Raw genomic sequence first — 15,297 nt, forward strand, 5'->3', positions numbered from 1 at the left:
TGAGTGCGGCGTTAAACAACAAACAAACAAACAAACATAATTTGGAATTCTGTGTAAGTCCTGCGTAACATGAAGTGATGCAGTAATGTATGACTCCGATCCAGAGTGTGATGAGTATGTCTATGGCAGGTGAAGTCTCACACAAATGTAATGAATAAAGATGAAATTAGATTTTGTACCGATATCTCCACCCTTATCCTAAAAATTGATCAGCATAAATTCATTTATGGGTGTGCATGAGCCGATCTTGTTAACATATCATAGCGGAAATGGTTTCACATGACAATGCAGGTTGACATTTCTGTCAGAATTAGTTGTCTGCCACAGATTGAGGACCTTCATAGATTTGAGTCATGCATCTATTTTATGCCATGGTTTTTATTTCAGATTAATAAATCACTAGAAGATGTCTGAAGAGGCCTTTCGTCAGGTTGATGAGAAGCATGTGTCTAACGAGATCTGTCACATGGTGTGGTCTCCACGCATAGACCTGGTGGCACTCGCCAATATCCAAGGGGAGGTAAGCAGATGTGTCGCTGGCAAAACTATTGGCACCAATATTGATAGGACTTTGATAACATGTTATTGTGGACTGTATTTAAGTCTAAGGGGCTTGTTTATAATACAATAGTTTTTGTCAATGTACTGTCAATGTATTTGATTTTGTATGAATAATTTTTCTGTTCAGGTGATTCTGCATCGCCTGTCATGGCAGAAAGTATGGACATTAGCGCCCCCTGGTGAGGGGGAGACAGTTGGAGGACTTGCCTGGAGACCAGATGGCAAAGGTCAGGCCTGGGTTTTGAATGTGATTTGTGTAATCGAACCGTAAATACAATACAGAGAAGAAGTGAACCAAAATGTGTTCAACTTTTATGAGTTGTGCTGGTTGGTGAGGTGATATGAGGATTTATGTTGCGGTCAAGATTTTTTGCACTTAAACAAAGGGGTGTGGGTGAGTGTGTGGGGTGGGAGAGTGTGTGGGGTGGGAGAGTGTGTGGGGTGGTAAGGGGTGTGGGAGGGTGGGAAGGGGTGTTGGGGGTTGGGAAGGAGTGTGGGAGAGTGTGTGGGGTGGGAAGGGGTGTGGGAGGGTGGGAAGGGGTGTGAGAGAGTGTGTGGGGTGGGAAGGGGTGTGGGAGAGCGTGTGGGATGGGAAGGGGTGTGGGAGGGTGGGAGAGTGTGTGGGGTGGGAAGGGGTGTGGGAGAGCGTGTGGGATGGGAAGGGGTGTGGGAGGGTGGGAAGGGGTGTGGGAGAGCGTGTGGGATGGGAAGGGGTGTGGGAGGGTGGGAAGGAGTGTGGGAGAGCGTGTGGGGTGGGAAGGGGTGTGGGAGGGTGGGAAGGGGTGTGGGAGAGTGTGTGGGGTGGGAAGGGGTGTGGGAGAGCGTGTGGGGTGGGAAGGGGTGTGGGAGAGCGTGTGGGGTGGGAAGGGGTGTGGGAGAGTGTGTGGGGTGGGAAGGGGTGTGTGGAGTGGGAAGGGGTGTGGGTGAGTGTGTGGGGTGGGAAGGGGTGTGGGAGAGTGTGTGGGGTGGGAGAGCGTGTGGGGTGGGAAGGGGTGTTGGTGAGTGTGTGGGGTGGGAAGGGGTGTGGGAGAGTGTGTGGGGTGGGAAAGTGTGTGGGAGAGTGTGGGGATGGAAGGGGTGTGGGTGAGTGTGTGGGGTGGGAAGGGGTGTGGGAGAGTGTGTGGGGTGGGAAGGGTAGTGGGAGAGTGTGTGGGGTGGGAGAGCGTGTGGGGTGGGAAGGGGTGTGGGTGAGTGTGTGGGGTGGAAAGGGGTGTGGGAGAGTGTGTGGGGTGGGAAGGGGTGTGGGAAGGGGTGTGTGGGGTGGGAAGGGGTGTATGGGGTGGGGAGGGGTGTGGGAGGGTGTGTTTGGTCGGAAGGGTGGGAAGGGGTGTGGGAGAGCGTGAGGGGTGGGAAGGAGTGTGGGAGAGCGTGTTGGGTGGGAAGGGGTGTGGGAGAGCGTGTGGGGTGGGAAGGAGTGTGGGGTGGGAAGGGGTGTGGGAGAGCGTGTGGGGTGGGAAGGAGTGTGGGGTGGGAAGGGGTGTGGGAGAGCGTGTGGGGTTGGAAGGAGTGTGGGAGTGCATGTGGGGTGGGAAGGGGTGTGGGAGAGTGTGTGGGGTGGGAAGGGGTGTTGGAGAGTGTGGGGTGGAAAGGGGTGTGGGAGAGTGTGTGGGAAGGGGTGTGGGTGAGTGTGTGGGGTGGGAAGGGGTGTTGGAGAGTGTGTGGGGTGGCTGCTTGTACTAGTTCATACAGTTTTATAGTGCTAGCCCAGAGGTACCATGCCTCAGTTTAACATGGCTAGCCCACCAGTCCTTGTTTGATCCCTAAATGCTAATGCTATTAAAGGGGGATAATCAAAATATTAGTTATGCCTAAGAACTCCACACAATGGACGGGCATGACACTATTTCCCCGGTCAAGGATCAGTTTGCATTCCAGTTATGTTCTCAACTCCCTGGGGAGTATACATGATAGGGACTATTAGGTGATGTTACAAAACACTTAACCGGTATAAACATTGTTAGTTGAGTACATGAATATTCTGCAATGGCAATAATGAGACAACTGAACAAGATTGCCGAGGCACAAGTCCTGATTGGCAAAAGCAACCAAACTGTCAGGATTTTCAAATAAATTCTCATTTAATTAAATAATTTATTTTATAATTCTGTAATCAGTAAAAATTACTGGTAGTTATCGTTGACATAGTAACATGTGCTGAAACACTGAAAATGCATAATCAACCTTTAACTTGAAATGAAGACAAGAAAATTATTTTGGCAGTACATCTTGAATGACATTGAATGAGAAATCGAATCCATACAATAACTGCAAGGTTGTGTTTGATTGTCTCATGCCTAAATACATAGAACAACTTAATTTAATTTTTATGGCCATTTTGCCAAACTTTACACAAATTTAAATATGTAGTCTTTGAAAGGCATTTAGAAGTGATACACATAAGGAAGAGAATTTATGGATGTCAACTTCTTTATTATGAGAAACATGTTTGAAGTATATGCTTACTCATCATCATCATCATCATCATCATCATCATCATCATCATCATCATCATTCACCTGATGAAGGAGTAAACATATACTCTAAAACATTGTGTTCCTCATAATAAGGAAGTTGACATCCATATATTCTCTTCCCTTTAAAATGGGGGCACGGGTGGCCCAGTCGTCTAAGGCGCCGCGATTCGCTGTGCAGAGTTGCGTCCCCTGGACACGCCAGAAACCTATGATTGTGGGTTCGAATCCCGGTTCACCCCGATTATGTTTCTAGGTTTGTCAGCACCATACCCGTGCGCCTGGGTTTCACCGAAGTGGTAAACGTCTGAGACCTGCATCACTTCGGGCTTTCCTCCCACATTAAGCTGACACGCCGTGATATAACTGGAATACTGTTAAAAGCGGCGTTAAACCCAACTCACTCACTCACTCACTCACTCACTTCCCTTTAACTATGTGTTTTCAAAGTGTGTCTGTAGATCTATCTCTGAGGTTGCCTGGGTGTTGTTATGCTGGAGTCTGTATGTGCAGTGTTGGCAGTTGGGTACAAGTCCGGCCAGCTCAAGCTGTGTGATGTGGAGAACGCGGAAGTCCTTCACACGATGACGGTGGAAGGGGAGGTAACTAGCATGACCTGGATATCGCAGGTGTTTACAGACGGAGTGGAGTGGACAGCGGAACCCTACCCCGAGGACAGTTCCGCGGACTACCTGCCCAAACTACAACCACTCAACAAAAGGTGAAGCCTCCAGTAACACTGGATTGAGTGAGTGAGTGAGTTGGGTTTAATGCCGCTTATAACAGTATTCCAGTCATATCGCGGCATGTCAGCTTAATATGGGAGGAAAGCCCCGAAGTGATGCAGGCCTCAGACGTTTACCACTTTGGTGAAACCCACGAGCACGGGTATGGTGCTGACAAACCTAGAAACATAATTGGGGCGAACCAGGATTCGAACCCGCAATCATAGGTTTCTGGCATGCCCAAGGGATGCAACTCTGCACAGCGAATCGCGGCGCCTTAGATTACTGGGCCACTCGTGCCCCAACACAGGATTGATGTTCCCCATAATGATGTGTGTTGGAATGGTCTTCAGCAACCCAAGTTTGTCGTAAGAGTCGTAAGAGGTGATGGAGGGGGGAGGCCAGCTTGGTACCATTGTTGGGGTAGGACACGCTCACCGTTTCACCAATACATGTATCATAACTATTTGATAGTGATTCATTAACACATGTTCATCATACACAGAAAATTGCACAATCGACACTGCTTTTAGCAGAGATTATGAATATTGAAAGATTTTTGTTTTAGAAAAGGCAAGAAATTGATTGAATCTGCACAGAAATTTGTGTATTCCCAGTGGGATGAAAGGCCTCACATTTATGATTCCAGCATATTTTAATGGGCATTTTCAATGGGGATTAGTTGACAACAACGGCTACCAAGGGTGAAGCTTGGTTGTATGCTTTAAGTTGGTGGAACAGATTGCATCGTGAAAACCCTAAAGGGATGAAATTGATTCACATCCTCACAACACCCTCACTAACTCCGGTCACTTGTGAAGATCTAGTGTAGAATAGGTCTTCAGCAACCCATGCTTGCTGTACCAGGCGACTATGCTTGTAGTAAGAGGCAACTAACAGGATCGGGTGGTCTGATTTGCTGTCTTGGTTGATGCATGTCATCGCATCCCAATTGAGTGGATCAATGCTCATGATATCAATCACTGGATTGTCTGATCCAGACTCGATTATTTTACAGACCAGTATCATATAGCTGGAATATTGCTGAATGTGGCTTAAAACAACCAACAAACAAATGCTAACTCCTTCATGTGTATCAGCAAGATGATTTTGTTTCTTACCAAGTGTTATATTTTTCAGCTATGGGACATTATCTAAAGGACAACAGTAGGTACACTTATTAGTTGTGACGTTGATGAATGTCTTGGCTTTCTTCTTATTGATAGTTGAATGTATGATCTGGTTGTGATGGAGACATGTGATGTATGATCTGGTTGTGATGGAGACAGCTGATGTATGATCTGGTTTTGATGGAGAAAGGTGATGTATGATCTGGTTGTGTTGGAGACCAGGTGATGTATGATCTGGTTGTGTTGGAGACCAGGTGATGTATGATCTGGTTGTGATGGAGACATGTGATGTATGATCTGGTTGTGATGGAGACCAGGTGATGTATGATCTGGTTGTGTTGGAGACCAGGTGATGTATGATCTGGTTGTGATGGAGACATGTGATGTATAATCTGGTTGTGATGGAGACATGTGATGTATGATCTGGTTGTGATGGAGACATGTGATGTATGATCTGGTTGTGATGGAGACAGGTGATGTATGATCTGGTTGTGATGGAGACGTGATGTATGATCTGGTTGTGATGGAGACGTGATGTATGATCTGGTTGTGATGGAGACCAGGTGATGTATGATCTGGTTGTGATGGAGACCAGGTGATGTATGATCTGGTTGTGATGGAGACATGTGATGTATGATCTGGTTGTGATGGAGACAGGTGATGTATGATCTGGTTGTGATGGAGACAGGTGATGTATGATCTGGTTGTGATGGAGACAGGCGATGTATGATCTGGTTGTGATGGAGACCAGGTGATGTATGATCTGGTTGTGATGGAGACAGGTGATGTATGATCTGGTTGTGATGGAGACCAGGTGATGTATGATCTGGTTGTGATGGAGACATGTGATGTATGATCTGGTTGTGATGGAGACGTGATGTATGATCTGGTTGTGATGGAGACGTGATGTATGATCTGGTTGTGATGGAGACATGTGATGTATGATCTGGTTGTGATGGAGACCAGGTGATGTATGATCTGGTTGTAATGGAGAAAGGTGATGTATGATCTGGTTGTGATGGAGACATGTGATGTATGATCTGGTTGTGATGGAGACGTGATGTATGATCTGGTTGTGATGGAGAAAGGTGATGTATGATCTGGTTGTGATGGAGACAGGTGATGTATGATCTGGTTGTGATGGAGACAGGCGATGTATGATCTGGTTGTGATGGAGAAAGGTGATGTATGATCTGGTTGTGATGGAGACAGGTGATATATGATCTGGTTGTCATGGAGACCAGGTGATGTATGATCTGGTTGTGATGGAGACCAGGTGATGTATGATCTGGTTGTCATAGAGACCAGGTGATGTATGATCTGGTTGTGATGGAGACCAGGTGATATATGATCTGGTTGTCATGGAAGCCAGATCTGGTTTTCTTGGTGACACAGAACTATATTTTCAGAGAAGAGAATGTAGAAGACAGCAAGCGACTCAAGGATCAGAAAGAGTGAGTTGATGATGTTCTATTCTCACGAGCCTAATTTATTTTTTAGGTTTTTTTAACCAAACTCACAAGACTTTTTACTTAACCCTCGAGGTCATGGCATGATGCAGTGTCCACTTTTAAACGAAGTCAATTATGTTTCGAGTTAGATAGTGCTTGTTTTATACTGTATACCTGCACAGCCTTATGTACATGAGAACATACATGGTCCGACCCGTGAAGATTCAGGGGTAGTAGAGGTCTTCAGCAACCCATGCTTGCCCCAAAAAGGACTATGCTTGTTGTAAAAGGCGACTAACGGGATCAGGTGGTTAGGCTCTCTGACTTAATTGATGCATGTCATCGATCCCAGTTGCGTGGATCGATGCTCATGATATTAATCACTGGATTGTCTGGTCCAGACTCGATTATTTACAGACCGCCGTCATATAGCTGGAATATTGCTGAGTGCGGCGTTAAAAAACAACAACAAACAACAACATACATGGTCCAAGTCTTCATGTGTAAGTACAACCATAAAAACCATTATATTTTCTTCCTCATCCATGTCAATAATAATATAGATATCTGTAAAGCTCATATATCAATTTTAAGAATTCTAAGTGATTTAATGCTGATCTACTTCAGACTGAACTTGCTGCTAGTGGGGACGAATCGTGATGAGCTTCAGATGTTTGTGTATGGCATCTTTCATGCAGCTGTCGTCTCCATCAGTCTACAAGACGGCTCCCAGGTACGTGAGGATGACAGTAACGTGATTGTCACAAACACCAGTTGTCTGAGGTCACGCTGTTTGACAACAATATTGAAATTAAGTAAATTACTTTGGATTAAATACTTGCTTATCCCCTGCCATGAAATCCTTCCGTCCATCGGTCATGTTTTGTTTCCAGAGCAGAACTCAAAAACTATGAGAGATATCTTAACCGAACTTCGTACATAGATAGGTCTGCTGGTGAACTGGTGCCTTTTGATAGTTTGAGACTTTTAAGAACATTATTTTTTTAGTTGCCATGGCAACCGGACATGTCATATTGGCGGGGGATATGAGTATTTCGTGCTTGTTGAGCAGATGTTTTTGTTCTTTTTAATTCTGGTGGCATGGTTGTCAAGTTGTTCATGGTGCGGCATTTACTGTGCAGAGTTGCCTCTCTTAGATGTGTTAGGATCCTATGATCATGGGTTTGAATCCCACATACAACCTGATTTTGTCTTTGGTTGTCATTACCATACCATTGTTTGCACCCAGTGTGGCAAACATCTAAGACCTGCATCAATTTGGACATTCCTCCTATGTTAAGCTGGCACAGCATGAGATGACTGAAATAGTGTTAAAAGCTGTGTAAAATAAAACTCACACATTCACCATCAGAGGAAGAAGACACTGTGAGATATCTACAAGTAACTCTCAGATCACATTGGATAAGATGTGTGTGTAAAACTAGATTTTGTGAGAAAGCTAGCTCACCTTCAAGATTGTCACTAGTCCCAGACTCGTGGCCATTTCTAACTAACCCTGCCTTATGACTGATATTTGTCCTGACATCATGGGATTAACAATAATAGACAATAATTACTGAACATTGTCTGGGTGTTGATATTCCTTAAAAAAAACCCACAAATATTAATTGCAGAAACAGGTTTCAGTGATTGTTATGTAACAAAGAGCTTGTGTTCCACATGGATTGTGAAAGTAGGACCTTTTCTACCAACAGAATCGGCGTGTTCACTCAGCCATCTTGTCGCAGGACCTGCACTGTCTGTCGGTGGTGGTGGAGTCGACACTGGAGATGTCGGACGATATTGACTACTATCTTCTCACGGTCTGCACAAAACATTCTTTCTTTCATAACCATGCTACTGGTATGGCAGTATTTCTCAGTGAATTGTAAAAGAACTGCTATGTGAAATAAAAATTTGATTAATTAACCGAATTATTGAACAAATCTTGATTGGATTATGACTTTCAAACAAAACAGTTTGGATTACGAGTGGGCGCTCAGTCGACTGATTGGGTATGGTTCCTTCATGTCTATGAGGATTAATATAAGTATGTACATTTTGTATTGGTACCTATGAATATCCGGGGTAGAATAGGTCTTCAGCAACTCATGCTTGCCATCAAAACCGACTATGCTTGTCGTAAGAGGTGACTAACAGGATCAGTTGGTCAGGCTCGCTGACTTGGTTGACGCTTTTTATCTTATCACCAATGCGTGGATCGATGCAATGAACGAACGCTTTCACCACTAGGCTACCCCACTGCCCATGAAACAAACAAGACATGATATTGCCAATATTACACATACCACATACTTCCTACATCAAATGTCACGCAATGATATCTACAGAAATTTCAAAGTAATGATCCTTAAATTATTTTCAATTCTGATGCTGAGACAACAAACTTCCTAAGCTCGTATCAATCAGACCCGTGAAGATCTGGGGTAGAAGTTGTCTTCAGCAACCTATGCTTGTCGTAAGTGGCGACTAGCGGGATTAGGTGGTCAGGTTCGCTGACTTGGTTGATGTATGTCATTGTATCCCATTGTAGCATGATGTAAATCACTGGATTGTCTGGTTCAGACTCGATTATTCGACCACCATGTAGCTGGAATATCACTGAGTGCAGCTTTAAACAACAAGCAAACAAACAAACAAAACAAATCATTTGTATTGTAAATCTTATGATTTTTGCCTGTGGGGATTCCGGGTTAGAAATGGGTCCCAAGCAATCACTGGATTAACTGGTCCAGACTCTTTTAAGTTACAGACGGCCATCATACAACTAGAATATTGCGAAGTGAGGCTTTAAAAAACAACAAAGTAACTAATTATATGTTATGACAAAGTTTCTGTTTGGTAAATTTATTGAAACAAAATTTAGCCACCATTCCTTTGACATATTTCCATCTGTACATTTGACAGTATGACACGACCCTCTTCGCATCACGGCATAAGGAACTACGACTCCTGGCCCTGAAGTACGGACAGATCGCCACACTGATGGGGGTACGTGGCTCGAGCTGATGCACCATCAAGTACATCTGCGTGTTCACCAAATTTGTTTTCCATATCAGTTACTATATATATCATGATATATGTGATATCTTTTTTTGTATTGACTAAAGCTGTGGGAATTCCGGTAAGGACAAAAGGGCCCCAACAACCTATCTTGTTAAAGGTGACTATTTGGATCAGTGGTCAGGCTTTGTGTAATAATATAACCCCTATATGCAGGACATGATCTAGTCCTAATGTCCCCTTCCTCTCTAGTCCTAATGTCCCCTTCCTCTCTAGTCCTAATGTCCCCTTCTTCTCTAGTCCTAATGTCCCCCTCCTCTCTCGTCCTCATGTCCCAGTCATCTAAGGCGCCAAACTGTGCTTTGCAGAGTTGCGTCCCTTGGGCATGCCAGGAACCTATGATTGTTGGTTCGAATCCCGGTTTGCCCTGATTATGTTTCTAGGTTTGTCAGCACCATACCTGGCTTGTGGGTTTCACTGAAGTGGTAAACGTCGAAGACCTGCATCACTTCAGGCTTTCCTCCCACATTAAGATGACATGCCGTGATATAACTGGAATACTGTTAAAAGCAGCGTTAAATCCAACTCACTCCTAATGTCCCCCTCCTCTGTGTATTGTAGTACCTCCAGACCACGATCCAGCAGATGTCGGAAGCATGGGAGGACATCCTTATGGCCATGGACTCAAAGCTGCTCAAATTTGCTGAAGACAAAAAGGTAGGTTGTCTCCCTTGCTGATAACATGGCACCCAAACATCCTTACACTACAACACCTCATATCATATATTTACCAGTAACCTAAGCTTGTCGCAATGAGCGTCTGAACAAATTGGGTTGTCTTGCTCGGTAAGCTGAGTACCTTAACTTGGTGGAACACCTGGCTATGATGGAACAGACCCGTGAAGATCTGGGGTAAAATAGGTCTTCAGCAACCCGTTCTTGCCGTAAAAGGCGACTATGCTTGTCGTAAGAGGCAACTAACGGGATCGGGTGGTCAGGCTCGCTGACTTGGTTGATGCATGTCATTGTATTCCAATTGCGTAGATCGATGCTCATATATCAATCACTGGATTATCTGGCCCTGACTCATTATTTACAGACTGCGGTCATATAGCTAGAATATTGCTGAGTGCAGCATTAAACAACAAACAAACAAACAAACAATGGGAACAGGTGGCCAGACTTGATGATGTGGTTGATTGTTTGTAGTAGTAACCTGATACCATGGCACCATGCTCGTAATATCAACCACTGGTTTTCTTAAGCCAGATTTTATTCATTAAACGGCTGCTGTGATATGGCTGGAATATTGCTGGCTGTGATGTAATAAAAACAAAGAAACAAACAAACAAACAAACAAACAACTAGTAGGGTATCACAGCGTTAGAAATTGGCACTAGTCCTATAGTCCTTGCCAAAATGCCCAATAGTTAAGGTATCATAAGGACCCGAAGAAATTTGCCATTTTTAAGGGTTTTGCTATATGTTAACATTATAAGGACTATTGGACTGAAACTGTTAGTTTCTAACGCTGGCATCAGGATCAGAATGGGCCTGGGTACCTCATGGTTATCTCAGAGCTGACTCAACTTAGTGTCTGTGAGATACAGCTCTGTGACTTGTGTATGAATTTGAATGTTTATCATCCCAAACTGGCCAAGTGATATTGCCTTGAAGATATCACTACGATGAAATTGCATCACAATGCTTTGCAGACCATTGTGATGTCATAGGTTACCATGATGTTACATTCAAGTGACATCACCAATCTCTGTCACTGCAGCTTGTTGGTTGTACTTTTACACTCAATATGCTATTAGTGTTCACAGACTGATAAATTTGGGAGAATGATTTTGGATGATAAATAGAATCTCACCCCTGTGTCTTTTTGTATCAGATATATCAACACTTGGCAAGCCTCAAAGCTCTAAGCTTTTATCAACTCGTGTTGATGTTATTTTTACCAAAAGACTTGTATGATATTCTGTATTTGTCATTCAGTCAATGACAGGTTAACTTAAGTAATATGAAAAAAATCGATCCTTAACTTCTTTTGAGTAGTATATAAGGAGTGACTATGTGTGCCATGATACGAGTGTAATACCAGATATAGTCTAGACGTTTGAACCAGCGACTTGACTTCACTGAAACATCATCTGTGTATAATTAGGAGAGTGATTATCTGATAGAGATGATGTCGCAGATAAACAAAGTGTTGTTTGAATGTCCTAAATCAAACTTGAGAGGAGCACCCATTTGTCGGAGCCTGCCTGCTTTAACCTAAAATTATATCCTTTGTTCAGTCTAATATGCATGGACAGGACAATTTGTCATGAGATGGATTGTTGCCTCTTGCAAGGAATGTTTTACCATGTCAGATCCGTACTTAATCATCTACTTGAAGAAATGTTAGCTGATAAACAATGTGGTCTCATGAAGCTCCGACATTGCGCGTTGCGTAAATGTTACAGCACGACATACATGTCAGGTAGATATGAGGGGAAATATTACATCAGGCCTCGTAATGGAGTGTACAAGTACTTGTCAGGTTTATAGTGGAGATAAGTATGTCTCCGTCAGTGTCAATATTAACAGTTGGTAGATAACAGTACACTGTTAATCGGATGTTACGTAACCATAACAACCAAGGAGACAAGAAGGCTTGACATGGGTGGAAGGGGGGGACTTGGTGGGTTTGGGGGACAAGTAAACAAGGCTTGGGCGAGAAGTGAACAAGGGTTTGTGGACTGTTGTTTTTTTAGGAAACATTAACAAGGGTTTGGGAACTTTGGGGTTTCGGGGAAATGTGAACAAGGCTTTGGGGGAGAGATGAACTGGACCTTGGGGGTTTTTGGTGAAAAGTGAACAAGGCTTTGTGGGTTTGGGGAGAAATGAACAAGACTTTGGGAGGCTTTGGTGCATTGCGACAGAAGGGGAAAGAATTTAATCTTTTGACATGAAATAATTATGTTGTATTATTGGGATATTTAACATATATTTAATGATCCATGAAATATGGGTGTGGAAATTATTGTTTCTGAATCATTTGATAATTTCATATCTGAACGACGTATTTACCATCAAGTAATTGAGATAGATAGCCTTAGCTGGAAATAAATAGGCACATGTTACATTTGAATGAGTCTTTTGAACATTATTGCTAAAAAAGGGTCTTTCAACAATTTTTGGAACATTATTGCTGAAAAAAAGGGTCTTTCCAAAATGTCTGGAACATTATTACTGAAAAAGGGTCTTTCAACAATATCTGGACATTATTGCTGAAAAAGGGTCTTTCAACAATATCTGGACATTATTGCTGAAAAAGGGTCTTTTCACAATGTCTGGACATTATTGCTATAAAAGGGTCTTTCCACAATGTCTGGACATAATTGCTGAAAAAGGGTCTTTCCACAATGTCTGGACATAATTGCTGAAAAAGGGTCTTTCCACAATGTCTGGACATTATTGCTATAAAAGGGTCTTTCCACAATGTCTGGACATTATTGCTGAAAAAGGGTCTTTTGACAATGTCCGGACATTATTGCTGAAAAAGGTCTTTCCACAATTTCTGGAACATTATTGCTGAAAAAAAGGGTCTTTCGACAATGTCTGGAACATTATTACTGAAAAAGGGTCTTTCGACAATGTCTGGACATTATTGCTGAAAAAGGGTCTTTCAACAATGTGTGGACATAATTGCTGAAAAAGGGTCTTTCCACAATGTCTGGACATTATTGCTGAAAAAGGGTCTTTTGACAATGTCCGGACATTATTGCTGAAAAAGGGTTCATCGACAATGTCTGGACATTATTGCTATAAAAGGGTCTTTCCACAATGTCTAGCCCTTCTGGCAGTATTATACAGGTTAAATGCAACTATGAACAGAGAAGAGCCTCTTGTCTGGATTCAAGTACAATCTGTCAAATCATGAGCCATTACGCAAAGTGTGACCCACTTAAGCTGGGTAGAAATTTGACTTCTAAATACTTAATCTGATACAGTTGTGGCTAAATAATCAGCAACAGGCTGGCTTTGCAAAGAGAATGAATTATCAATCTTAGACAGTTGTTGATTGAGTGGATTGTGTGTGGATGAAAGCAGACGTCTGCTTCTGGTATGCGTCTGCTAGTCTAAGTCTGGTGTTGAGTCATACTCTGTCATAGGATTAAGTGATCTCTCCCATGTTGTGGGGCCAGACTTTGTTCGATGTAGAGAAATCGGAAAATTGAAAGCTGTTCAAGGAATTTATCGCAGATCAGTTTAATCAATGTGCAAATTTCTTGGTTGATAGATTTTTTTTTAAGAGGTTGGGCGTGTTGGGGTGAAGGTTGTAGAATGTGATGGTAATTGATCACAGGAATGTTATTAAGAGTTTAGTTTGGGCCGTTTTACAAGTATGACACTGATATAGCTGACCTTTACATGTGTGTAAATAACTTGCTTCTCCGCAGGACATTGGAGTTGGTCGTATGTAATGTTACGTCTGTCTACATTTTAATTTGCCCAATTCTGCATTTCACGTCAGGGGGAGGGAATTGTATCTATTTCAGGAGCAGGATTTATCTTTTTAAAGTTCTTAGTTTCTAAATTTCAGAGGTATTTTTTTATCAAAATTGCATCATACTTTTACAAGAATTTATTATTTGGGACTTTTTACAGACAGTTTCTGCTGATAAATCTGTAATGGGGAAAGATAAAATTTGTCAATCTGAAAGTTCAAATCCTAGGATTATTTAAAGTAAAAATTGCCATGCCACGCCACGCCACGCCACACCACACCACACCACACAACACCACAACCTTGAAGTGTGCCAGTAGCAGCTAGATAAGCCCCCTCCATCACAGCGAGTGTCAGAGATCAACACCTTGCTAATTACCTCCATACCTGGCAGTGGTCTGTGAACACACCTGTAATCTCCCGCACCTAGAACAATGGGGGCTATCAACATGGCTGCCCCCCGTCATGAGCAGGTCGGGGGACACAGCTCCGTGTGGTTGGTTGTGTGTTTGGATGTATTTATGGAAAGTTGGGATTCATGTGTTTGTACAAATACTCAGGGCTACAGACGCTCCTGGTTGGACTGTGAAATCCCCTGGAAGGCTGGTCCGTGTCCAGCAGTAGCAGTTTCTGGCCCCACTTACACAAAGCGATCTTAGCGCTATGATGATCATAACTCCCATACTTTAACATAGGCTTACTATAGTCTTAGCGCTAAGATCGCTTTGTACAAGTGGGCCCTGGTCATCGGTTGTTGATGCTTGGATTAAACAAGAAGGAATGCTACATTCTTCAGTATTCTTGTCTTTAACTACATTAATTTCTTTACATGTTTTGCAAGTTTTCTTGGTCAGTGTACAAAAGGCATGCTATATTTTTTTTAAAGTGCCAGCATTAAGAGATGTAATATAAACTGAAAAAATGTATCACCATTAAATGTTGGCATTCATTTTATGTTCTTTTTTTAATAAGAACTTCAGACAGGTCTACAAGAAATATACATTCAGAATTTCAAAAATATTATATTTCCAATTGTAAACAGCATATTGATCGTTTATGGATGTCAACTTTATTATGAGGAACACAATTTTTGGAGTATATGCTTATATATGAAGAAGGAGTAAGCCTAGTGGTAGCCTAGTGGTTAAAGTGTTCTCTCGTCATACCAATGGCCTGGGTTTGATTCCACACATGGGTACACTGTGTGAAGTCCATTATTGATGTCCACCTGCCCGCCTTGATATTGCTAGAGGGGTGGTCAGGTAGCCTAGTGGTTAAAGCGTTCGCTCGTCACGCCGAAGACCCGGGTTCAATTCCTGACATGGGTACAATGTGTGAAGCCCATTTCTGGTGTCCCCCGCCGTGATATTGCTGGAATATTGCTAAAAGTGGAGTAAAACCATACTCACTCACTCGCTGATATTGCTAGAACATTGC

At 42.9% G+C, this 15,297-nt stretch overlaps 1 protein-coding gene across 1 annotated transcript in view; it reads left to right on the top strand.

Moving 5' to 3' along the window:
* The window catches only part of LOC139452022 (anaphase-promoting complex subunit 4-like), a 171,673-nt gene that overhangs the window by 15,404 nt on the left and 140,972 nt on the right, over positions 1 to 15,297 (top strand). The window contains exons 2-10 of the mRNA XM_071233301.1: positions 388 to 520; positions 689 to 788; positions 3,546 to 3,753; positions 4,898 to 4,924; positions 6,297 to 6,341; positions 6,966 to 7,071; positions 8,054 to 8,161; positions 9,267 to 9,350; positions 9,984 to 10,079. Of these exons, the coding sequence (XP_071089402.1) occupies positions 407 to 520; positions 689 to 788; positions 3,546 to 3,753; positions 4,898 to 4,924; positions 6,297 to 6,341; positions 6,966 to 7,071; positions 8,054 to 8,161; positions 9,267 to 9,350; positions 9,984 to 10,079 (888 nt within the window). The 5' untranslated portion in view covers positions 388 to 406. The remainder of the gene's footprint in view (positions 1 to 387; positions 521 to 688; positions 789 to 3,545; positions 3,754 to 4,897; positions 4,925 to 6,296; positions 6,342 to 6,965; positions 7,072 to 8,053; positions 8,162 to 9,266; positions 9,351 to 9,983; positions 10,080 to 15,297) is intronic.

This window comes from Haliotis cracherodii, unplaced genomic scaffold (assembly GCF_022045235.1).
Source record: "Haliotis cracherodii isolate W230 unplaced genomic scaffold, xgHalCrac1.p SCAF_9, whole genome shotgun sequence".
Taxonomy (NCBI): Eukaryota; Metazoa; Mollusca; class Gastropoda; order Lepetellida; family Haliotidae; genus Haliotis; species Haliotis cracherodii.